General features: G+C 39.2%; 3 protein-coding genes across 4 annotated transcripts; 2 read left to right on the top strand and 1 right to left on the bottom strand.

The window, feature by feature from the left end:
* The first annotated feature begins 121 nt into the window (after positions 1–121).
* Positions 122–7,216, top strand: LOC111662683 (von Willebrand factor A domain-containing protein 7-like). Of its 2 annotated transcripts, none has more exons than XM_087176705.1 (16): positions 122–177; positions 783–970; positions 1,123–1,392; positions 1,557–1,650; positions 1,996–2,130; positions 2,450–2,636; positions 2,748–2,917; positions 3,166–3,278; positions 3,374–3,490; positions 3,817–4,023; positions 4,110–4,242; positions 4,333–4,482; positions 4,639–4,731; positions 4,820–5,097; positions 5,205–5,498; positions 5,654–7,216. In XM_087176705.1, the coding sequence occupies exons 2-16, from the start codon at positions 794–796 to the stop codon at positions 6,119–6,121; spliced, it is 2,886 nt and encodes a 961-aa protein (XP_087032831.1). In that variant the 5' UTR covers positions 122–177; positions 783–793; the 3' UTR covers positions 6,122–7,216. The 2 variants fall into 2 exon arrangements, with proteins under 2 accessions (XP_087032831.1, XP_087032832.1); XM_087176706.1 differs by lacking the exon at positions 122–177 and adding an exon at positions 656–677.
* A 2,277-nt stretch (positions 7,217–9,493) lies between these two features.
* Positions 9,494–18,872, top strand: LOC111662671 (von Willebrand factor A domain-containing protein 7-like). Its single transcript, XM_023416609.2, has 16 exons — positions 9,494–9,540; positions 10,163–10,349; positions 10,439–10,711; positions 10,814–10,907; positions 11,069–11,203; positions 12,297–12,483; positions 12,579–12,754; positions 12,961–13,073; positions 13,183–13,299; positions 13,436–13,642; positions 13,729–13,861; positions 14,449–14,598; positions 15,345–15,437; positions 15,518–15,789; positions 15,944–16,237; positions 16,583–18,872. The coding sequence occupies exons 2-16, from the start codon at positions 10,170–10,172 to the stop codon at positions 16,988–16,990; spliced, it is 2,832 nt and encodes a 943-aa protein (XP_023272377.1). The 5' UTR covers positions 9,494–9,540; positions 10,163–10,169; the 3' UTR covers positions 16,991–18,872.
* Positions 18,525–22,803, bottom strand: LOC111662643 (coronin-6-like). The gene is made up of 8 exons (XM_023416571.2): positions 22,654–22,803; positions 22,304–22,482; positions 21,817–21,936; positions 21,611–21,715; positions 21,321–21,466; positions 20,587–20,644; positions 19,945–20,172; positions 18,525–19,439 (listed from the first exon to the last, which is right to left on the bottom strand). The coding sequence occupies exons 2-8, from the start codon at positions 22,424–22,426 to the stop codon at positions 19,317–19,319; spliced, it is 903 nt and encodes a 300-aa protein (XP_023272339.2). The 5' UTR covers positions 22,427–22,482; positions 22,654–22,803; the 3' UTR covers positions 18,525–19,316.
* Positions 22,804–24,150: the final 1,347 nt, after the last annotated feature.

Below are 24,150 nucleotides of genomic sequence, written 5' to 3'. Positions count from 1 at the left end.
TCCGTCCGTGGGTAAATCTTATCACTGCGATAGCCATGCAAGATACAGTCACAAAACTATGCAAGACAACTGGTCAAACTAGTACAGCAGAGTTATAACTCCACCCAACACGTGGAGCATTATTATAAATTAAGTTGTTACAATAGGTTGTAGTATGAGACCACATCACGACCTAAGGTACAGTAGTTCTATTTGACGATTATTGTTAATGTTAAAAGAAAAGTACAATTTGAAAGAAATCAGACTTTTAGATTTTAATATCATTTTTCATATAAATCAATACCTATTTAATGTAATGACGTACTATGTTACACAAAGTATAATCATTTAAAACCCATTATCATTATTATTATTATTGTTGTTATTGTTATTTTATAGCACCAAAACAATTTATTCTGTCTGTCTGTGGGGAAATCTTATCACTGCGATAGCCATGCAAGATACAGTCACAAAACTCTACAGGTGTGTAGTTTAGATCAAAATCAACTACCCATGTAATACTGTAGTATGTTCTGACTCATGAGTACTCAGTACCCATGTAATACTATAGTATAATACTGTACCCATGAGACGGACCATCAACATGTTGATGAGCGTTGTAGGAAGTGTGATCCCACAGCAAGACGGTCTGATAAACTTGTTGACTGTTGGCGTTGTTGCCACCTGACACTACCTGGGTAAGAACGGACCTTTATGATAGCGTTTGCCTCATGTTAGGTCACTTACGATAAACAGTAATATAAGCTCTGTTTTTTATTCTTTTCCTCATGTCTATCCCACAGGTGGTGCAGTGATGTCTGGGTTGGCTGTGGTGTGTCTCCTGCTTCTGCAGACTGGAGCTCATGCATTTGATATATTTGGAGGAGAATCTCTGAACCATCAGGAGATCACTGAGAGAGCGCTCTTAAATACCACTGTGCAGGTGTGCCGTGCCCTGGCCCTGGCTGAAGGCAAAGACTTCACTTTTCCTGTAAGAATTCAATTCAACCAAATTAAATTGGGTTAAAGAGGGTTTTTTTTCCACTGTAATATTAATACAATTAATGTGATTTCAGTCTGCAAAAAAAATGTGTTTGTGTGTGTGTGTGTGTGTGTGTGGTGTGTGTGTGTGTGTGTGTGTAGCCACAGCCGTTTACCGCTGAGTCTGTTGCTGCTGCATGTGCATCAAAATCATCCAAGAGCTTCCGCCGAGCCATCAGGTTAATCAAATACACGAATGTAGGAGTAGACTTATTTACTTTCTACAGTGCTAGCTTTCACTTTGACAATGAAGAATTCATTGAGGGAAGGGAAATCATCACAAAAGGATTGTCAGCTGTGAAGGCCAACAACAAGGAAAATAACTTCTTGACATCGAGAATAAGATTGGGAATAATATTACACCCTTTACAGGTACTCTCTTTTAATGGTTATGTTTCCATAACAGTTATTTTATGAATCAAGAAATAAATGTAACTACAAGGCTGCTAATTGATGTAAAGTTATATTTGTGTTAAAATATAAGTTGATATTGCTTGTTATAACTAATGAATTTGTCTTACTTTCTTTTTCTGTAGGATTTCTACAGTCACAGTAACTGGGTGGAACTGGGAAACGAGCGTCCAAACTCCAATCTGATCAAATCAGGCACCAGCATTGGGAACATAGCAGGTAAAAGGATCATATAATGTCAGTGTGTGTTTGGATGTCTTAACAAAAGAAGAATGCACATGATGCTCATCATCACCATGATCATTTTAGCTACGTGATTGTACTTACACTACCCTTCAAAAATGTACATATTGTCCTCTTGCACTGTACGCTGCTTTCTCTTAATACTGTATATATCTGCACTCATTATACTGCTATTCATTGGTCTCTGTGTTTCTTCTTAAAATGATGTACATATTTACTTTACACTGTTGGCTTTATGTGGTCAGATGTGCAACTGCATTTCGTTGTTCTGATGCTTACTGTGTCCAACAACCATCAAGTTGAATATAAACTAATCAACAGATAAAAGCAGAGAGACATGTCGCAACTGTGATGGAGACGACTGCACTAACAACATTTTGGAGGATATCCTAGACGAAAAGATACTTACCTCGGGATATTTTGATTTTGTACCTGTTTTCTCCACAAAGCCTAAAGGTAAATGTTTTCATATTAATTTGTAGTTGTTTTTATTACTGAATTAAGCATTCTTTTAAATAAACTGGGCCGTAGTCTTCTATCCTGATCAGAATCTTATGCCCTGTTTTTGTTTAATATAACATAATGGGCCCCAAGACAGCCATAATTCCACATTTTTAGCAATACACCAAATGACATACACACATACTTGGCAAAAAAACAACACATATTTACACAGAACAATGTTACTGTAAATTAAGATATGTGTGGTATTCTCTGCAGAAGAGACGTGTAAATCTGTATGTAGCATTTTGTTCTTATTTCTAACTGTAAACAGGAAAATGCAGCCATGGAGGAGGAATTGATCAAACAAGTAAGATTGAGCCTAAAGGTGGGATCAACAAGGACAAGTTTAAATCCAGTCATGGACATCTCCATGCTGAAGCAGCAAGAGTGGCGATAGCTGCAACCGGTGAGCTACTGGAGGACGTTCGAGGGGCTGCTGGTGACAGACCATTCCTCCAGTATGAGACTCATCCTGCATCTTTCAGTTACAGTTACTGTATGTACTATAATGAGGTGAATTACAAAGTTTTTTAGTTTTTTATTTAACTCTGACTTCTCTCATCCTTCAGGATGATGGGAATAATCAAAGGTAAACCTCTCTGTTTTGTGATTGACACCACGGGGAGCATGGCTGATGACATTGCGACAGTGAGGCTTGTCACTTCCTCTATAATCAACAGTAAAGTGGGAACAGATGAGGAGCCTTCACTTTACATTCTTGTACCGTTCAATGATCCAGGTAGGATTTCAATTCCCCATGAGATTTTACAATATTTTGTATTTTATTTTTCCTCTGAAGTAAAGTGATGTTTGTGTTGTTGAGTTTATTAGTTTACTTCCTGTTTTTCTGCTAAACACAAAACCAATCAGTTGACTTTTGCTGTATTTGCTGTATTTGCTGTATTCTTGTTGTTCCAGCAATAAGTGAGAACACAAGATGAAGAATCAAAACATGTTTTTTTTCTCCTGTCTCCACCTGAATCCCAGATTTTGGACCACTGATAAAGACTACAGACCCAGAAGTTTTCAAGAATGCTATTAATTCACTATCAGCACTTGATGGAGGAGATTTTCCAGAAATGAGTCTCTCAGGACTTCAGGTGCTGTAATGTGTTTGAGACTTATTGAAAATCTCTTGGTCATATGAAAAAAGTTTGATTTACACTATTCCTCATGTCCTGTCTCCCTGATACAGCTGGCTTTAACTGGTGCTCCCTCAAATTCTGAGATCTTCCTCTTCACTGATGCACCTGCCAAAGACGTTCACCTGAGAAGCACAGTGATCGCACTCATAGAGCGGACCCAAACAGTGGCGAGTGGTTTCATGTGTTTAAAACATTCACAGGCCTCTGACAAAGACAGATAAGAAATAGACATTCACAGATTAACTGCAAATGCTGATGCGCTGGTTACTTGTCATGTGACATATTATGTTAGCTAGATATCTAACGTTGGCATTTATCTTATTGTAGATTTGACTGTCCTTTAAAATGTCCTTGTATGGAGTTATTGGGAACATTTTTTCATTATGTATGAAAAAAATAACAAAGATTATAGATATTTTTGTTTATGATAAACTTAAAGCCCCTGTGAATGGGCTTTTTGTCTGACATTCTCAGTCACATGTTTTCTTCTCAGGTGAACTTCATGATTACTGGCACTGTGTTTGGTCGTCGAAGACGGAGTGATAACAACCAACAACAACAGCTCAGTCGGATGGGGAGTTCAGCTGCACAGCTGTACAGAGACCTGGCTCAGGCTTCAGGAGGTCAGGCTATTGAAGTCACTAAAAGTGAGCTGCTCGAGGCTACCAACATCATAACAGATTCCTCCAGCTCCTCTCTGGTATTAACAAAATGCTCACACTGGCATCACCACTGACTAAATAAAGAAAAAATCAGGTGTGTCACCAGTTTCATTTAATCTCGTAGGTAACTCTGCTACAGGCGGCCAGGAGCCCAGGGAAGGCCGAAAATTTCACTTTCACAGTTGACGAGTCAGTAAGAAACCTCACAATTTACATCACTGGGAGCTCTGTCGACTTTACTCTCATCAGTCCCGCAGGTGATGTGTCATTGTTGATAGTTAAAACAATGAACTTGGTTGAACTCTTGGCCCATTAACCAGTGTGCTTCGTTTCTTGTTGTTTCTTAGGTGTTTCTCAGAACAGTGCTAACATGACAGGATCATTGATCATTACATCCCAGTTGGTGGGAAACTTCCGGACTCTGCGGCTAAACACACAAGTGGGACTGTGGGAAATTAAAATGGTGTCAACAAATCCGTACACTCTGAAGGTTGTAGGTGAGGCCTCCGTGATTATATGGTTAAATCACATAATAAATAATAATAATAAAAAATACTTTATATTTTATTATTATTCCAGGTATAACTTTCCTTTACCTTGAATAGCTGCTTTATCCAAATCACTGTTTTTTCCTTGCAATTTTTTATTTGCAGGTGAGAGTTCCATTGACTTCCTGTTTGACTTTTTGGAGGTGTCGCAAGGCCCATTTGGAGGTTTTGGTCTCTTAGAAAATCGTCCCAGAGCTGGTAAAGACCCAGAAATTTGTGATATGCCAAAATAATTTGATCAATTTAGACATACTGTACTTGAATTGATTTTTTCTTTTTCCTGCAGGTGTCAACGGTAGCCTGAGTGTGACAATAACCGGGAGTGACTCCGCCATACTGACAGAAGTCATCTTAGTTGAATCATCGGGGGCAGGGAAGGTTAATGGCAGTGTGGAGGCTCAGGTTGGAGGAGACTTCTTAGTTCAGTTTGACAGGATACCATCAGTTGAGTTTGTGGTGCTCATAAAGGGGCAGAACAGCAATGCTTCCTCCAGAGCTTCAACAGTGTCCTTCCAAAGGCAGTCATCCACCAGTATCAGGGCTTCTTCTGTCACTGTTACGGCTGTAAGTAAAAAAGCATCTATCTAAAACCTATGATTGCTTTTTAAAATAGGCTGAACTTTGAATTTTACAACTGATACTGACTATTGTCCATTTTCCTTCATTTTTAGGCTGATTCAGACAGTATCTTGGTTCCAGGAATACCACTTTCTGTTCCCTTCTCTGTGGTGACAAGTGGTGCAGGAGGAAATTTCAGCATCCAAGCTACAAATGACCAAGGTTTTATGTCAACTTTCCCATCCAGTTTATCCCTGGAAACTGGACGCAGTGCTAATGGTACAGTGAACCTCACAGCACCTTCTAACACGTCATCTGGTACTGATGTCACCTTGACCATTGAGGCTAACGCACCGGGGGGCAATGATACCAACTATGTCGTACTGCGTTTCACTGTCCTCCGCACGGTAACTCTGCATTAGAGGAAGAAAAGCACATTTCAATAAACATTCAGGCAGCAAATGATCATTTTAGCTCAATGAATCTCTTCATCATAGTGTTCACTGGTTGAATCGCTGATGTAAAACTAGTTGACTTTATCGACTTTTTCTTCTCCTCATAGGTGACTGATTTCACTCTGCCAGTGTGTAAGCTGCTCAGCAAACAGTCCAACTGCTCTGCAAACTGCAGTGTGTCGATGTGGGAGCTCTCTGTTCAGGTGACTGATGGGCCTGAGGGGACGGGCGTCGACCGCATCAGCCTCAGACAAGGCAACGGGACCATGAACACCAGCCTGGCCGCTGACAACGAGAACGTAACATTGGTGTCCTACAGCGCGTCCTGCTGCTCACCTGATGTGGAGCTGCTGGTTGTGGATCGGGTGGGTAATGTAGGCTCCTGTTTCTACACTGTCCGGACAACGGCCGACAACAGCACGCAACCTGCGAACATCACTACAACCACCAGCTCACCACTTCCTACAGCAGTTCCTGTTGTGTCTTTGTCTACCAGAACTGTTCAGTCTTTTCTTCTTTGCCTTAGCACCACGGTTCTAGGTCTCGGTTTATCATCCGAAATGGGGATCAACTGAGTCTTTACATGTTATATTTTCGGTTGATCATTAAACGGTGGTGGGACAAATAAGACTGGGAAACACTGGTGAGGGGAATGTTTCAGCTTTTGAAAACAACTGCATCAACTGCTGTCCACTCAGTTGCCAGGTTAATTAGCGACACATACTATAACTAATGCAGACTAATACAACAGCCCTGCAATAAATCGATAGATTCAAAATCCTAAAGATATTCAATTAAGAAGCTAGCAGCTGGGAATGCTTGACATTTTTATTTCATGACCAGTACAATGGTATATTACTTGTAATAGGGGTGTAATGATTCTCCAAATCAACGGTTCGAGCTCGATCTTTGAGCCACTATTCAGTTCATACCTTCAGTTGATACCAAAAAAAACACATTGTTGACATGAATGTGCCTGGGGGTCTGCAAAATCAGCGTTATTATCCATCTTCAGCGGACTAGCCTAACTTTTACCGCAGGTATGATCACTCGATCATGATTCGACCAAAATAGGTTCTAACTTTAAATAAAATAATACATTTGTGATTTATGTGTTTTATAGTGTTAATTGTGAAATGAAAAATTAGTTTTTTTGTTGTCTTGGTTTCAGAATCATTACACTCCTAACTCGTACCATGGAACAACTGAATATACCATCTATTCCCACCATTATATCATGGCAGTTAAAAAAATTCCATTGAAGCCGTTATACTGGGATGTGTTCCTAATATTCTGTCTACCCTTGTTGATATAAATGGATTTAAGTAGTTCAACCTAATAACCTGGAAACTGCAATATTAACTACATGTGCGACATGCATTCATGCACATTTGAAAGCTTAATGTGGTTGTGTGTGATATGATGAAGACCTAGGGCCACGTGAACATGTCAGTTCACTTATGATACTTCAATCAGGGATCATTCATTCATATTATGGGTAATGCTGCTGAGCATTGTGCAATGATATTGTTAATTGAGTGATTACATTTATTTGATCATTTAAAAATGATATCTACATCTCAGGGTTGCTTCTATAGCACATGATTTAAAAAGAAAAACATAACATTAAACAAAAACAAAGAGGACACAATAAAGCTGAAAAAAAGTTATGACTGCTGTGGTTCTTTTAGGTGTATAATGACAGTTTAAAGGTGACCAACTGGTAACAAATCAATACCATTCAATAAACCTGTCTGAAATTGTAATGAATACCTGCCGGTCCAGCTTTAATCTTAGACATTCAGCGACAAGTGATTATTCACGCTATATAAATTAAACATCATCATTGGTTGTTAAAAATGAAAGAACTACATATGAAGAAGGACGCAAACACTAGTCCAAACGTGAACTGTTCTGCCGTTCCACATGGAAGCAGCAGAGAACAGAAGTGATTTCTTCCTGAACCTAACATGGACAAAATGATCAGCGCTTTATCTAGTGGAGGAAGAATGAGCATCCCTGACTCATACATCACCATAAATAATCCTCGTCCCCCATCAGACATGCAGGAACACAAAGACCTATTTGTATTCCACCACTTTGATGTTTCAAACTCATTGTTCAGTTCATTTCCCTTGTCCATACGTTCAGATACACATACACATTTGCTTCCGGGTCACTGTGGTTATCATGTTGAGCAGAGAGGACAGTCTGACGTGGTGTACTGTAACTCTGTACAGGTGTGGTCGCTGTAACGTGCCGACGGATGAGGAGCAGCCTCCCACTTGACTCTACTGGTAAGTATGGTTTGGTGTACACAGAATGGAAGGTTTGTGTTGTGTCACTTATGTTAGAATTAATCTAAAGCTTCTTCAATCCACTGTAGATGTGGTGGCTTTAACATGTCCAGCAACCATCTATAACTAGGAGCTGTTGGACATTTTGGTAAATATGCTTTTGTCTGTGGTAAGTTACATGAGAAGATGAAGATGATTACTCTGATATCTATCTGTTAAATACAGCCAGCAGCTGGTTAGCTTATCTAAACTTAAAGACTGGAAACAGCTCTGTTCAGTAACCAAATAATTGTGTTTAAACTGTTCAAATGAACTAATTAACATAACTTGTTTGTACATGCAAAACCAAGGTGTTTCATGTTCCAGTCCAAGTTGTCATCAGAATCTTTGCGGGTGGTGTCTCACATCACTGAAATGTTGACACACTGGAAATTGTTTTTGATTGTTCAGCAAAGCAAGTTGAATCATAAGATAGTAGCCTGTTGGACCAGTGTGGTGACAAAGAATTTTATCAGTCACGTTTCTGCCGTATGCATCACAAGCATCAGATGCTGTCGGTCTACCTGTGGTTACAGAGGAGAGGAGTGAAAGCGAAATAGTCACAGTCTTGCAGGTGTACTAACACAGACACAGACACTGTGCAGAGCTCTGTGGTTTGTGTCTCTCAACATTACCTTTAAAGGAGCAGCAGAGTTATTTTTAACTGCCTAATCTGTATCTGTAGAGTGTCTGCTTCGATTAGTGTCGGTGTGTGCCTGTGTTTTACTTTAAAAAGGAAAATGTCATCCAAAAGAAATGCCAACAACCAGCAGCTTTCATATCGGTCACTCCCACACAGAAAATGCAGAGTAGGCTACATCTGTGTACGCAGCAAGGACCAACCTTACTGGAAAAGAGACATTTGCAAATAAATCAATTATATTTGGTGGAGAATTGTGAAATTCAAAATGTTTAACTCTCACTGTGTCTGAGTTTCATTGTGTTTGGTTTTAATGCCTCTGTGCTGGTGACAGCCGGAGGCGTTCTGTTTTCTGGTTGTCCGTTCATCCGTTCATCCGTCCATCCGTTCATCCGTCCATCCCATTCTCTGAACACGATCTCTTAATAACGCCTTCAGGGAATTTCTTTAAATTTGACACAAACTTTGGTGGTCAAAGGTCAAAGGTCAAGGTCACTGTGACCTCACAAAACACGTAATTGGCTGTAACTCAAGAATTCATACACTAATTATGACACAATTTAACACAAAATGTCTATTAGGATAAAATGAGTGATGACATTTTATATCCGAAAGGTCTGATGTGAACTTCACTGTGACATCATAATGTGCTGCAAAAACACTTCTGGCCATTACTCATGGTAGCTCAGGAAGGAGCGAGTGTGACCATATTGGTAGAAGCATACGACCATGAGCCAGTGATCCCAGTTTTCTTTTTTCAGATGTGTAAAGGTGTATCAGGGGTTAAACAGAAAAGTCAAAGTCAAACAATGACTTCTGAAAACCTAAATATTAAGTGAAATTTCTCCAGTGCTTTTGTGCCATCATATTGTTAGCGTCTTTTTGACCAAACAGTCAAACTGAACCAACAGGTTGAACAAGTCCTGTATGACCCCGCCCTTTCTCTGGAGCACTCCAACGCAGATGATAATGGTTATGATGACAGACAGTAGTGTACAGGACCGAATCAAGACCTCAGGTACAGTTCTCTTTTAACTCGTAATTATAGGTAGTGCCTGAAAAATAGAGGCAGTATCAGATTTTTAATTATGTAGACCATATAAACAGATACAGTACAAATCCTCTCAAAGAAATCATGTTTTCTTTTGTAAAAGTTGATGATTTAAGACAAAAAAAAAATCTTTAAGAAAAATGGTACCAAAGAAATAGTTTTGAGGATTTCTAGAAAACCTTTAATCAGCTGTCATACACAATAAATAAAGTTAAGATCAGTTTTAAATGCTTTGCCAGAAATGGTTCTTTTTAAAGTCCTCATGCACGCTGTGAAGGGAGCGCTCAATAAAATTAGTTACTTTGTTTATGTAGAGAGAAGATTGAGAGCTAGAGCTCGTGTGTAATCAGAAATTAAGTTTATTATATAAAATACATGCATTTGCTTCACTGCATCATTTTGGTTTGTTGTGTTTTTTTTTATTGTACTTAGAATTTGAGGCCTACAACACGGCTGGTTTTAAAGTGTAGTAGTAAATGCTGACCAGTGATTGTATATATTGATTTTATGATCAGAGTCATAGAGTCTGTATCAGGAACCACTGAAGGAAATTCTTAATTCATTTCAATCTTTGTGTTTCCATCTTCAGGTTCAGGATGCCTTCAGAGTTGTCTGTGTTGTGTCTCCTGCTCCTGCACACTGGAGCTCATGGGTTTGGGATATTGCCAGGAAAGGCTCTGGATCACCTGGAAATCACCGAGAACGCAATTTTAAATTCCACTGTGCAAGTGTGCCGTGCTCTGGCTCATGCTGAAGGGACAGACTTCACATTTCCTGTAAGAATTAAGTTCCTTGAAGTTATCAAGAAATGAGTACATCCCTCTTAATAATGCCTGGTGTGATTTGACTTTGTTTTTGTCTTTAGCCACAGCCGTTCACTGCAGAGGCCGTTGCTTTTGCCTGCAATGCACCAAAATCATCCAAGAGTTTCCGCCAAGCCATTATATCCATCATATTCCAGAATGTAAGGGTGGACCTCCGTCACGCCTTTAATGCAAGCTTCCACTTTGATGAAGAAATGTTTGTTCAAGGAAGGAGAATCATCACAGAGGGGCTACAAGCTGTCAAAGCCAGCAACAAGCAAGAAAACTTTGAGGCAGCGAGGGAGAAACTGGGAGAGATTTTACATCCTTTACAGGTATTTATCACTATTTCTAAAAGCATTATTAATGCCTTTAAAAAAAAACTGATTTAGATTCAAAGAAATTTTTATAATTCATCTTCTTTTATCAACTCGTAGGATTTCTACAGTCACAGTAACTGGGTGGAACTGGGGAACAAACTCCCAAACCCCAATCTGATCAGATCAGATACCAGCATTGGTAACATAGCAGGTAAAGAAATGGTATGCTGTGATATCTGTCTGCGTTTGGCTGAGTTAACAAACAAATAGCAAGACTGATGAGGAATGCAGTTTTCGGGGGTGTGATTGTAGAGAGATTATTTGACAAAAGAAAACATAGTTAAAATGTCTTATTGATGACCTTTCCCACAGATGTAAGCAGGGCGACATGTCGCAGCTGTGATGGAGATGACTGCAGGAACAACATTCTGGAGGATATCATAGAGCAGAGGGTGCTCACCTCCGGGTATTTCAGTGTTGTGCCTTTAGTTTCAACCAAACCCAGAGGTAAATAATTGATTCAGCCACAAACGCCATATAGGTTTACCTGAGTTTTAAACTTTAGGGTAAGATTTGTATTTCGTGGTAGTTGAGCAGTGATGGAAAGTATCAGTTCAAGGTCACTGTTTACTCGCCTATTTCCATTTATGCTTTATGATACTACCACTACATTTCAGTGGGAAAATATTGCACTTTCTTTTATCCACTACATTAATCTGACTGCTGTAGTTACTAATTACTTCAAAGATCAACATTTGACATATTAAATATATACTCAGTTTATTAAGTATCATCTTGATACCTGATGAATTTTAGATGATCTGTTACAGGCTAAACTACCCAACATTATAAAAAGTAATTAGTTTAATTTTTGATGAGCTACAACATAAATTCTGGCTTACACAGTAATGCATAGATAATAATATTCCAATCACACACTATCACACTGGCAGGAGTTGTTCTGCTGCACACTGAGTACTTCTATGCTAATACTCCTGACTTCTCCTTCAGATTTTGAATTTATAGTGGAATCATTTTATGTAAGATTTGACTTTTTCTACTGATATAACTGATGTTATTAACAACAAAGATGTTGTAAAAAAAACACCAAATACACTTATTACAGTATAGTGTCTTAGTATCATGACAGTACACAATATGTCCTTTTAGCAATGTTTCAGATAACACATACTGCAGTGTGTGTGCAGCTGTTTCAAGTGTGTTGTGCACCACAGTATGTAATGTACAATGCGCTTGAAACACATATGTGCATTTTGTTTCTGTTATTCACACAGTTGCATCAGAAAACTTATCTTTACATCCCGAAATTTTATAAAGTTTTCAGTCAAAACTTTGTTTTCCCTCCTCTTGTTGTTGCAGCCACTTGTTGAGTAGACTTTTCGTCTGTTGTATTTTCTGCCTGAGACATTTTCCACCCCTATCTCTGCCAGACATAAGGGATGATTCTTGAGCTTGCCTTCAGTGGTTGTTGCTTTTGAGTGTAGTTATTATACTGAGTCAGTTGTGAAGATTTCACCAGTAGAATAGTCCTCAGCAAAGTCTGATGTGTCATTTGTCCTTCATGCTGTTTGTTGAACAGGAAAGTGCAGCCACGGAGGAGCAATTGATCAAACAAGTAAGATTGAGCCTACAGGTGGAATCAACAAAGACACTTTTGATTCCAATCATGGACATCTCCACACTGAAGCAGCAAGAGTGGCAATAGCTGCAACCAGTGAGCTACTGGAGGACGTTCGAGGGGCTGCTGGTGACAGACCATTCCTCCAGTACGAGACCCATTCTGCATGTCTCAGTTTTGTACAGTTGTTCAAAAGTTGTTTTTATTTTAAAGCTCTTTCATCCATCTCTCTTCATCCCTCAGGATGATGGGTATCACCAAAGGATCCAGTAAAACTCTTTGTTTTGTGATTGACACCACAAAAAGCATGAGTGATGACATTGAGGCAGTGAGGACCGTCACTTCCTCTATCATCAACAGTGAAGTGGGAACAGATAATGAGCCCTCACTTTACATTCTTGTACCGTTCAATGATCCAGGTAGGATACTACAATTTTGTCATTATCGTCTCTTTACTTGTGAAAGGATATTTGTTTTTTACAAGCGTCCTCTTGTTGCTTGCCTGCAAATTGTGAAATGTTCCCAATAAAAATAAATCAGGATTTCATCAGATTTTCATGCATCACCCTGAGATGGTGAAGCTGAAAAATAAAACACATTTCTTTTTTCTTTTCTTTTTTTTAAGAATTCGGGCCACTGATAAAGACTACAGACTCCAGAGTCTTCATAAATGCTATTAATTCACTGTCAGCAACTGGTGGAGAAGATGAGGAGGAACTGAGTCTGTCTGGGCTTCAGGTTCTATGATGTCTTTGAGACTACTTCCAGATTTACCCCAGAAAAACCTGCTGATAAACAGTTTTAACTAAAACTATCCCCTCTATCCCATATTCTTTTCCTCATACAGCTGGCTTTATCTGGTGGTTCTTCAAATTCTGAGATCTTCCTCTTCACTGATGCGCCTGCTAAAGACAGACACCTGAGAAGCACAGTGATCGCACTCATAGAGCGGACCCAAACAGTGGCGAGTATTTACACTTACAAATAGGGAAACTGTGATGAAAATTTTTAGAGTAACTAATAAGCAGATTAATTGCTGTAGATCTTTTTTTTATTTCTGATTTGTTTATGCTAGTTGTTATGCGCCTTTGTCTTCCCAGGTGAACTTCATGATTACTGACTCAACAGTGACCAATCGTCGGAGACGGAGTGGTAACATCCAGCAACAACACAGAGAGATATCAGCATCAGATGCTCAGCTGTACAGAGACCTGGCTCAGGCGTCTGGAGGTCAGGCTATTGAAGTCACAAAGAGTGAGCTCCCTGTGGCCACCAGCATCATAACCGAGTCCTCCAGCGCCGATATGGTAATAACACAAAGATCTCACTGTTAATGTTAGTTTTGTCAATTCAGAAATCTCAGCTGTTTCATCTATGTGATGTGATTTCCTAGGTGACGCTTCTGCAAGCAGCCAGGAGCCCAGGAAAGGCAGATAATTTCTCTTTTATAGTAGATGAAACGGTAACAAAACTCACAGTTTACATCACTGGGCGCTCCATCAGTTTCACTCTCATCAGCCCCACAGGTAACACTGCCTCTTTAAATGAAATCTTTTCTCTTTGTGAACACTACAGTCAAGGCATTGTGTGAATTATTTTAGCATCACTACCTCATTATATTGATTTTGAATGATCAGTGCATAATTGCAGAACACTGGCTGTCTCTACTGCCCCACACACCACAGTTTACACAATCTTTCAGTTTTATTGAATTTGTTTGTAATGGAACAAATCAGTTCAGCTAAAATCAATGTTTTTCAAAAGAATACCTGTGATTGTTGGACAGAAATTAAGTTTCATTCATTTAATCAGAGATTTTATCATTTTTTGCATTTTTACAAATAAAAACTGGGGGAAAAAAACTTCAAAGACTTTTTTTGCGACATGAATCAACAGGGTTTATGGGAAATACAGTCTGATGATGATATAGCTACCTGTCATTCATTCAAGCGTTTCTTTGTAGTTATCCAAATAATGTGAAAATGTATTCAGTTTTAGTAATAGGCTACTAGTAGCAGCTCATATTAATCATCATGATCATTATCTTCAGTATGTTACATAATTAATTCTGTTGTTTCCTGCCAGCGTGCTTATATTTAGTTTTTGTTTGAAGGTGAATCTCAGCAAAGCAGCGACGCAACAGGATCATTGATCACTGCGTCCCAGTCAGTGGGAAACTTCAAGACTCTGCAACTAAAAAAACAAGTTGGACAATGGGAAATGAGAATGATGTCAACTAACCCCTACACTCTGAAGGTCATGGGTGAGGCCTCCATGATTGATTTAAACTGATCACAAAATGAATACCTGTGTGTTTGTTAGAGCCACGTGAGTCTTAGTCGTCACTTACCTTAAAGTCCACATCTTCATTGTTTTGGTTTGGATCTCAGAGAGATGGTTCCCCTCCTGCATGTTTCTCCTGTGCAGGAAGGTAAATCCTCCAGCACTCTGCACCCCCCACCCCACAACCCCCACCGACACCCGCAACTCCTCATGATCAGTTGCAATCGCTTCCCTTCTCTTTTCAACTGAAATTTGAAATTGTCCAGTACCAACACTTTGCACAAGGCTTTGACTGCTCTACTCTGATTAAAAATCACAGCGTATTTTATTGATGAATGATAAAAAATAAATCGCTGTATCTAAATTTTTTATCAGTAGCAGTAACCCATTTCATTTGGAATACGCATATAAAACTGCAGTACCATGTCCTAGCTTTGTAGAGAGCACAGTGAGAGTAATTGTACAAGGAAAAAAAACATGGCTGAGTCATTGTGTGCACTCCTGTTAGCTCAAGTCTAACAGCGTTCGCTACAACTCCCACTACAGCTTCACACTTTTTCTTGCTGTTGACTCAGAACAAAAACAACTGTAAACACACTTGCGCAATGTTCAGCTGGGGAAAAAAAGAACACTGGCTAGTGAGTAGTAGTGAGCAGGAGGAGAAACAATGAATGGCTTGTTCACCTTTTTGAATTTAGAATTTTCCTCATGACTTTTTATTTGCAGGTCAGAGTCCTATTGACTTCCTGTTTGACTTCCTGGAGGCAGCGCAGGGCCTGATCACAGGATTCGATGTCCTCGACACACGTCCCAAAGCTGGTAAAGTAATATTAAAATATGAATTGATGATGTGCTAACATCACCAAGGCAGACATGATGATTTTTCCTTTTCTTTAAAGGTGTCAACGGTAGCTTGTTGGTGTCTGTAACGGGGAGTGACTCTGCCACGCTGACTGAAGTTGCTCTGATTGAATCGGCGGGGTCAGGGGAGATTAAAGGAGTTGTGCTGCCACAGGGGAGTGGAAACTTCTTGGTTCAGTTTGAGCGGATACCATCAGTGGCGTTTGTGGTGCGGGTGAAGGGGCAGAATGTCAGCAGTACCCCCAGAGCATCGGTAGTCTTCCAAAGGCAGTTGCCTATCAACTTCAGAGCCTCCAATGTGACTATCACCGTGAGTACCCATCCCTGTGACCATGGCTGTGTTACACAGATGTGTAGACGATATGTAGCAACAAAAACTGTTCACTTTATAAAAATATGTAATAGTGTGTGTAAAAATCAATCAGTACAAACATAGACTTTTGTCTGATTCTTTCTGTATTTAGGCCGATTCAAATAGCATCTTAGTACCAGGAACACCATTCTCTGTGCCCTTCTCTGTGATGACCAGTGGAACAGGGGGAAATTTCACCATCCGAGCCACCAACAGTCAACGTTTTGACTCAACCTCTCCGACCAGTTTATTCCTGGAAAGTGGAAACAGTACTAATGGTACAGTGACCCTCTCAGCACCTCTTAACACCCCATCCGGTACGGATGTCACCCTGACCATTGAGGCTGAGGCTCCAGGCGGCGCAGACACCAACTATATCGTGCTGCGTTTCTCTGTTGTTAACACGGTAATACTCACACTGAAGAAGCACTTTTATCATTCACATCAAATTTCACATTTTTACACGTTCAGCTGACCAATCGAATACCTTCACCATTTTCCCTATAATTACTAACAACTTACATTATTCTTTCCAGGAAACTTTTCCAAAAAGATTCCCTGAAAAATTAAAACATTACCTGAACTTCTTCTAACTTCCTTCATGTGCGTGTTTTTTGACTGATGTTAAACTAGCAGACTTTATACCCTACGGCAGTGAATACTCATTTTAGTTTATTAAATCCCTTCATCATTGTGTTCACTGGTTGAATCACTGATGTAAAACTATATCTATTCTTTCTGCTCCTCGTAGGTGACTGATTTCACTCATCCAGTGTGTGAGCTGCTCAGCCTGCGGTCCAACTGCTCTGAAAACTGCAGCTTATCGACATGGGCGCTCTCTGCCCGGGTGAGTGATGGGGCAGAGGGGACGGGCGTCGACCGTGTCAGCCTCAAGCAAGGCAACGGGACCATGAACACCAATCTGGCCGCTGACAACGAGAACGTAACACTGGTGTCCTACAGTGCATCTTGCTGTTCGCCTGATATGGAGCTGCAGGTTGTGGATCGGGTGGGTAATGTAGGCTCCTGTTTCTACACACTGCGGGAAAATCCACCAGCTGCTATTTCTTTATCCACCAAAGTCACTCAATCGCTCTTTCTCTGCCTTAGCGTGATGGTACTAGGTCTCCATATGCTGACTGAGGGGGGCGTTCAGTAAATCCAGTCTCACTGCTGTTATCAACACAGTTTGCACTTGTTTTCAAGAAAGTTTTTTTGTACAGCTTCAGGCTCAGGTTCAGGTTGGATTATTTTCAAGTCTAGCCAAATTTAAGAAGAAATATTGAATTCTGCCACTCTCTTTCTCTTCCTGACTCTGCTGATTGTCTTTGTGAATGCACTGAAATTACGCATGTTTGTTGCATTACCCTGGTGAGGTAGCAGTCAGTGAAATAAAGCAAGAACTTGCCAAAGGGGAACTTCTTAAAAATCCGCATTGATTCGCGGAAGGCCATTGTACTGTGGAAACATGATGACCTTGTGACAGAAACCTCCAACTTCCCTACACAACTCCCACTCTTAAAGAGCATTGTATTTGAGCCCGAGCAAAGTTCTGTTGTTGATTCAAACCTTTTGGACTGTTGTCAAGTTCAGATGGAAACGATGTTTAACAGCCATGTTCATCTGGCCGATACTGGGAAAAGGCAAATTGTTCTGCTAACCAGTAAGGCAGAAAATTTTTAATAATTATTTATTTGCTAGTAATAGCATGTGTGAAATTTGTACATTGGCACTAAACCTGTGTCTTTTTGGCTAGATTAATGTAGTAATGCAATTATGTATGTTTTTATGTATGATATATTCTGTGTTAATCTGTTGCCGTTGTCAGATTGGCTATATTTAATTTGTGAGAAAGCTTACTTCTTTCTCATCACCTTGCGTCTCAAATTTGAGAGTATCAGACAGGTTCAGTTGGGTCTGAAAAGCGCAGGCATGGGCTGGGTTTGGCTCTCAGTCCAAGCCCGTGGAGAGCTCTACTGTATGCTACTTGCACAGTAACACAAAGTTAGTGAGGTGGGCTGGTGAAGGTAGCCAAACAGGTGGCAGAGACCAACACAGAGCCAGAAGAAGAGTGCGTATTGGACGTTTGTCAGATGATTCGATGTCGGACTGATGTGTAAAGGGCTAGATATAGTCCAACCTAGATCAGACATCACACATGTTACAGTCCAGACTGTCAGACATTTTGGGCTGCATATTGACCCTAGTGTACATGGGCAAATGACAAAATTTATGTCAAACAGAAACATGTGAAAACATGAATATGCAAATTATAAATTGAGTTAGACAGCTGTTAGTTAATCTGTTTGTAATATCAAATATGTAAAATGATAATATGTTGGGGTGTGGTGTCTCATCTTGTTTTGGAGTTTTTCTTCCCCCTAGTGGCGAAATTGATTAATGCAGCTTTAAATTATGAAGTGATTTTCATGTACATGTATCACTGGGTGATTAACTATTCTGATGCTTGTTACTGCTTTTATAAATGTAGTATGTCCTCTGTATTTAAATAAGCCAACCTAAATCCACACTTGCACATGGAGACAGACAGACTTGGATAGTTAAAGACCCCCTGCTCACTGTGTAGCTTTTCATCTTTCAGTGGTGTGCAAGCACCTCTAGATTACAGGTGATAAGTTCTCATCAGGGAATGATCTGGGAAATGCTGTAAAAACAGATGGAAAAGGCAGACATTTTTTTTTAAAAAACACTTTTTTTTAATTGTTGTCATAATGTGTCTAATGTATAATCCTTTACAGAACACAAAACGTTTTGCTTTTCACATTTTTGCTACAAGTTCAACAATTTTTCTCTGGTTTTCCTTTATCACTATTTACATTTTGAAAAGTTTTCAGAGGCTTATTTAAATAAACTGGTCAGTGATCATCTGATAGGGAGGGTGAAGCAAATACATGTGTTGAGAGTCGTGTTTGTCTGGTTTGTATATTTTATGGTGATGTACTGTATGTGTGTATTTATTTCTATGTAAATTGGGGAGCTTGAAGACGCAATTTGCCAAAATAAAAAAAAAAAGCATACCACTTTTGCTACTTTTCTCCTTTTTAAACACTATTATGAAAAAAGTGACAGCAGTGTTGATTTGCTTCACATCTTAAACACAACTTGCACATGTCTAACCTATAGCCCCCTCACCCCACTTCTGCACTCTTCTCATTCTTTTCAAATCACTGTAAATGTTTGTGAATATATTAAAGTATTTTTCCATAGCATTAAAGGTACATTATGTAAAAACTGGAATGTGGATTATGTAGAATCAACCACAAAACAATTACACCAGATATGGCTGTATTTTGTTCAAATTGGTCAATACGCGTTTACATTGTCCACATTCGTGCCCTTACACAATGGTACCTTTAAAGGGACAACACTGTTAGAGTATGTAAGAGTGGTTCCTTGTCAGTGCAAGGGAAACGTGTTTCTATGAAATTCAGATCAGTTCTTCAGAAGGTGTGTTTACGTGCACATCAGTCAGTGCCATTGGTGTACTGGGAAAGCTTATTCTCCAAGTCACAGATTCTCTTCTCCTGAGACAAAACTGTGGCCTTCAGATTCTGAATCTCCTCCAGCAACCTCTCAAGCAACTGAGGCTGGACAGGAGGAGAGGGGAGAGAAGGTAGAAAAGGGAAACAGAAGAAAGGAAAAAAAGACAGTGACAAGAAAGGGGAAAATTAAGGATAAAGAAAAAGAGAAAGAGGAAAAATAGGTCAAGGACAGTGAGCAACTAGAAAAAATAAACCAAAACAAAGGGAGCTTTGGAAAAAAAAAAGTTGTGGGCAGATACAAATAGAAGAGAGATGATCAGAAAAGGGTTAAACAGAGAGATGTTCTCAGGATTAATGGTGCATTCAGATTGCAGGCTGCAAAACTATAGTCTTTTTTAATGGAACATGTGCAACATAAACCTAAAACATATACAATACAGCAGCAGTGTCAGCCGTGAAGAATGACACAACTTTTGTAGCCTGCAATGTGAAAGCAGATTAGAATAGATGAGTAATATTCTGCTGTATCTATATGTTTGTAGTGTAACAAACAGTAGTTCACATACATTTGGTGAGCATAACGTAGCAGCAGGTAAGCTAAAGAACTTACTGGCAGACTGTTGGTGTCCAAAGTGGACACGCTGCGTCGGGTGGTGGGTCTTGAGCCCAGCACATTCTTCTTAGCCACTTTGAGCTCTCGGCTCTTTGGGGGCACGTAGCCATCCCTCATAGACACTAGAATCGGATCCTCGTCGCGACCATCTAGCCACTCGTCAGGTTCCATGGCGGGCTCAGGCCCCGCTGTGTCCGGGTACAGGTCGTCCTGGAATAGGTCCGACTGTGCAAGAAATTGGTAGGTGAAAAAAGTAGACAGATTGTGTTTTGTTTTGGTATGTACTCTACAGTGCTTTTGCAAAGTTATACATGAAGAGTACTTTCATGTTGCAGTCAAAGTGCAATTGCTTTTTCATATACAATATATCAAAATTTAGAAAGTCATTATAGTTATTGTATGAAAAATGTCCATTTGAAAGGTAACTAGTAACTATAACAGTGGAAAAGAAATGTAATGTAGTGATATGTACAGTACTTCCTTCTGATCTCCAGTGGGACTGAAGTAGTATAAATGTAAAATACATTGAAGTACAAGGACCACAAAAAAGTACTTAAATACAGTATACACTCAGCTGTCTTCCACAACTGTAAAAATCAAAAGCTTGTAAGCTATGATCAATAGACTGGCAGGACTTACTTTTCTGGGCACTGTCATTGTGATGGGCTCACACTTCTTGTCAAGGAGCTTGAATAATCTAGAAAAAAGAGATAAAGAGAAAAGAGGAGAGAAGACATCCATCTGTTGATTTGTTACACATCTGTGCATCAATTTATGCTTTAAGTTTCTACGTGTAAAGTATCAGATGATCAAATGCACTTTGGCATCATCTTCAGAGTTGAATGGTGGATAATTCAATAGATATGGACATAAATGCAGGGGATAAAACAGTGGAAAAAGATAATTTGGTGAAGTAATATACTCTTAAGTCCTGAATTTTGTGAAATTGAAGTTTCTCCAAAGAAGAATAGCCTCCAGAAAATCTCAAAGTAATGATTAGAGAAAAAGTCAAATCTTTACTCGACAATTAATGAATCACGTCTTCAGTTATTGACAGTGCAATAACTACTGCATATTTGTAAATGCCCATTAACCTTTATTCTGGAGGGTGATATACTGACAAATCCATTGAACCAATAAGACACTGAAAAAAAGAGACGGAGCCCAAATGGCTTTTGATATCACCATCAAACTTGCTGCATGTGGTGTCTCATAATGTTATTGAATGAACTGTCAGTTAAGACACCAGCACATCAGTGTAACAAGCAACATCTGCAGACTTTAAATCCCATCAAATACATATAGTCTCATTTCATGAAACAATTCAGTAAAGCTGTAATCTTGGGTAATTTATTGCACAGTCGGTGTCCTACCTGGCGATCTCACATTTGGTGACGTCCACACCTCTCTTGGGCATGAAGCCCATCCCTCTCTGGGGCTCCTTACTGCTGAAGGTGTTGAGGTAGTGGACGTACGGCGGCTCCTCTGTGATCTCAAAGTAACGGATACTGCTGTCCCCCTACACATGCACCAAACACAGAAAAAATGTATGAAACATGTCAGAAACAAATGCGACATTGTCATTATTAAAACTGGAAATGCAGTGGATCTGCACACATATCTCTACATATTATGCAATACATTTAATGTAAATGTCCTGTACCTTTCCACAGAGATAGACCATATTTGCGTCTGCATCATAATATGGTAACAACACTCCATTGCTTGTGTCCAGCTCCAACAGTGCAATAGGCTCCTCGAAATTTGTCTGAGGAAATAAAAAATTTTGAGAAACCCTACATTTTGTGTACATGCATATACTGTAAGCGTACATACAGTATATTTCTGAACTTATTGATTGTTTGTTACCGGGTCCCAAAGTCCGAGCTCTCTCTGGCTCATCCTTGTGAACCCTGTGGTGAAGATATTTCCGTCTCTGGTGAAGATGGCTCTCATTGGCCGGATCCCCTCATGTGGAGCCAGACGTTCCTGTTTATCAGCAGAGGACAGACAAAAATAAAAATCATTGCTGTCCTCCATTTTTTTAATTTCATTTCCAACATTTTATGTCTCACTGTGTCTTGAAGTCCTGTTTTTCTACTAAACTAACTTTTTGAAAAACTAATATATCTCAATCTAATGGTTAATTATTCTGCCGCCAGATTTCAATGTATTAGCTATTTGTCTGTGTGAACTGTGAACAATGTCAGAACAAGTATTGAATTGGCACATAACAACTGTACATAAAAAAACACTGCTTTAAAGGAATAGTTCAACATTTGGGAAATACATTTATAACAGAAGAAGGTATTATGTGTTAGTGAGCTTTAGAATTGTGTGTTTTCTACTCACTCACCGCAACCACCTCCCTCTTGCGGGGATCGCAGACACGCAGACGTCGGTCCTTACAGGTGGTGCAAAACAAGCTGCCATTTCTGTTCCAGCTGATGCTGTAGATGAGGTCTGGGTGGTCGTCCATGGAGATAAGGGGCTCACCTGTTCCCACGTTCCATATGATAACCAGGTTATCACTGCCTGGGGTGGGGGGATAAAAGGGTCAGAAAAAGAAAAGATGGACATCTGAATGTAAGAAAAATCCTGTTGATGTCTATTCTCACGTCAGTGTTAGATAACATCTAAAAAAGAGAATAAAATAGATTAGAAGAAAACACAGGTTGTGTGGGTATGTCTGTGTATATATCCTACCCGCACTGAGGAGTATGTTGCGTGCGGTGGGGTGCCAGCTGACAATGCCTACGCGCTTCGAGTGTCCCTCGAGGACCACAACGGGGTCAGACAGGGGGCGAGTCAGTGAATGATCTGGTATCTGCCACACCTAAAGGAGAGGGATGAAGGAACAAACAGCTAATATCACAGTGACCAGAGGGATGACACAATGGCACTGAACTAGGAAAAATGTGATAGCAGTCAGAGAAAATTGAGTTGAAAATATTTATTTATTTATGCACACACATCAAATCACAGAGGACAGCTAACTGTAGGCCCACATCTTTCCCAGATCGCAGAAAACATTTGGCTCAGATCTGGTGCCAAGCCACCATAAAATCTGGGCCATAGTATAGCAAGGCATGAGAAGTCATAAAAAAGTGCCATTATAGTAAGGCATGAAGTCATAGTATGGAAAGGTATGAAAAGTAAAAAAAAACATCATAATATAATAAGACATAAAAAGTCATAAAAAACGTCATAGTATAGTAAGGCATGAAAAGTCATAGAAATGTCTTAGTATATAGTAAGGAATGACAAGTCATAAATAAGTCATAGTATAGTATGACATGAAAAGTCATAAAAACCTCATAGTATATTGAGGATTGAAAAGTCATTTAAAAAGTTATAGTATAGTATGGCATGAAAAGTACTGAAAAAGTCTTACTATAGTATGGCATTAAAACTCATAAAAAAGTCATAGTTTAGTATGGCATAAAAAGTCATAGTATAGTATGGCATAAAAAGTCAGAAAAAAGTCATAGCATAGTATGGCATAAAAAGTCATGAAAAAGTCATAGTATAGTATGGCATAAAAAGTCAGAGAAAAGTCATTGTATAATATGGCATGAAAAGTTATAGTATAGTATGGCATAAAAAGTCATGAAAAAGTCATAGTATAGTATGGCATTAAAAGTCATAATATAGTATGGCATCAAAAGTCATAAAAAAGTAATCGTATAGTATGGCATAAAAAGTCATAAAAAAGTCATAGTATAGAATGGCATAAAAAGTCATAAAAAAGTCATATTGTAGTATGGCATGAAAAGTCATAAAAAAGTCATAGTATAGTATGGCATTAAAAGTCATAAAAAAGTCATGGTATAGTATGGCATAAAAAGTCATAAAAAAGTCATATTGTAGTATGGCATGAAAAGTCATAAAAAAGTCATAGTATAGTATGGCATAAAACGTCAGAAAAAAGTCATAGTATAGAATGGCATAAAAAGTCATAAAAAAGTCATATTGTAGTATGGCATGAAAAGTCATAGAAAAGTCATAATATAGTATGGCATAAAAAGTCAAAAAAAAGTCCCAGTATAGTATGGCATGAAAAGTCATAAAAAAGTCATAGTATAGTATGGCATGAAAAGTCATGATAATCTCATAGTATAGTATGGCATTAAAAGTAATAAAAAAGTCATAGTATAGAATGGCATAAAAAGTCATAAAAAAGTCATATATAGTATGGCATAA

This window comes from Seriola lalandi, unplaced genomic scaffold (assembly GCF_002814215.2).
Source record: "Seriola lalandi dorsalis isolate HSWRI2012SDOR001 ecotype SW California unplaced genomic scaffold, Sedor1 jcf7180002054567, whole genome shotgun sequence".
In the NCBI taxonomy this organism is placed as follows: Eukaryota; Metazoa; Chordata; class Actinopteri; order Carangiformes; family Carangidae; genus Seriola; species Seriola lalandi.
This window is presented reverse-complemented; position numbering and strand designations above follow the sequence as displayed.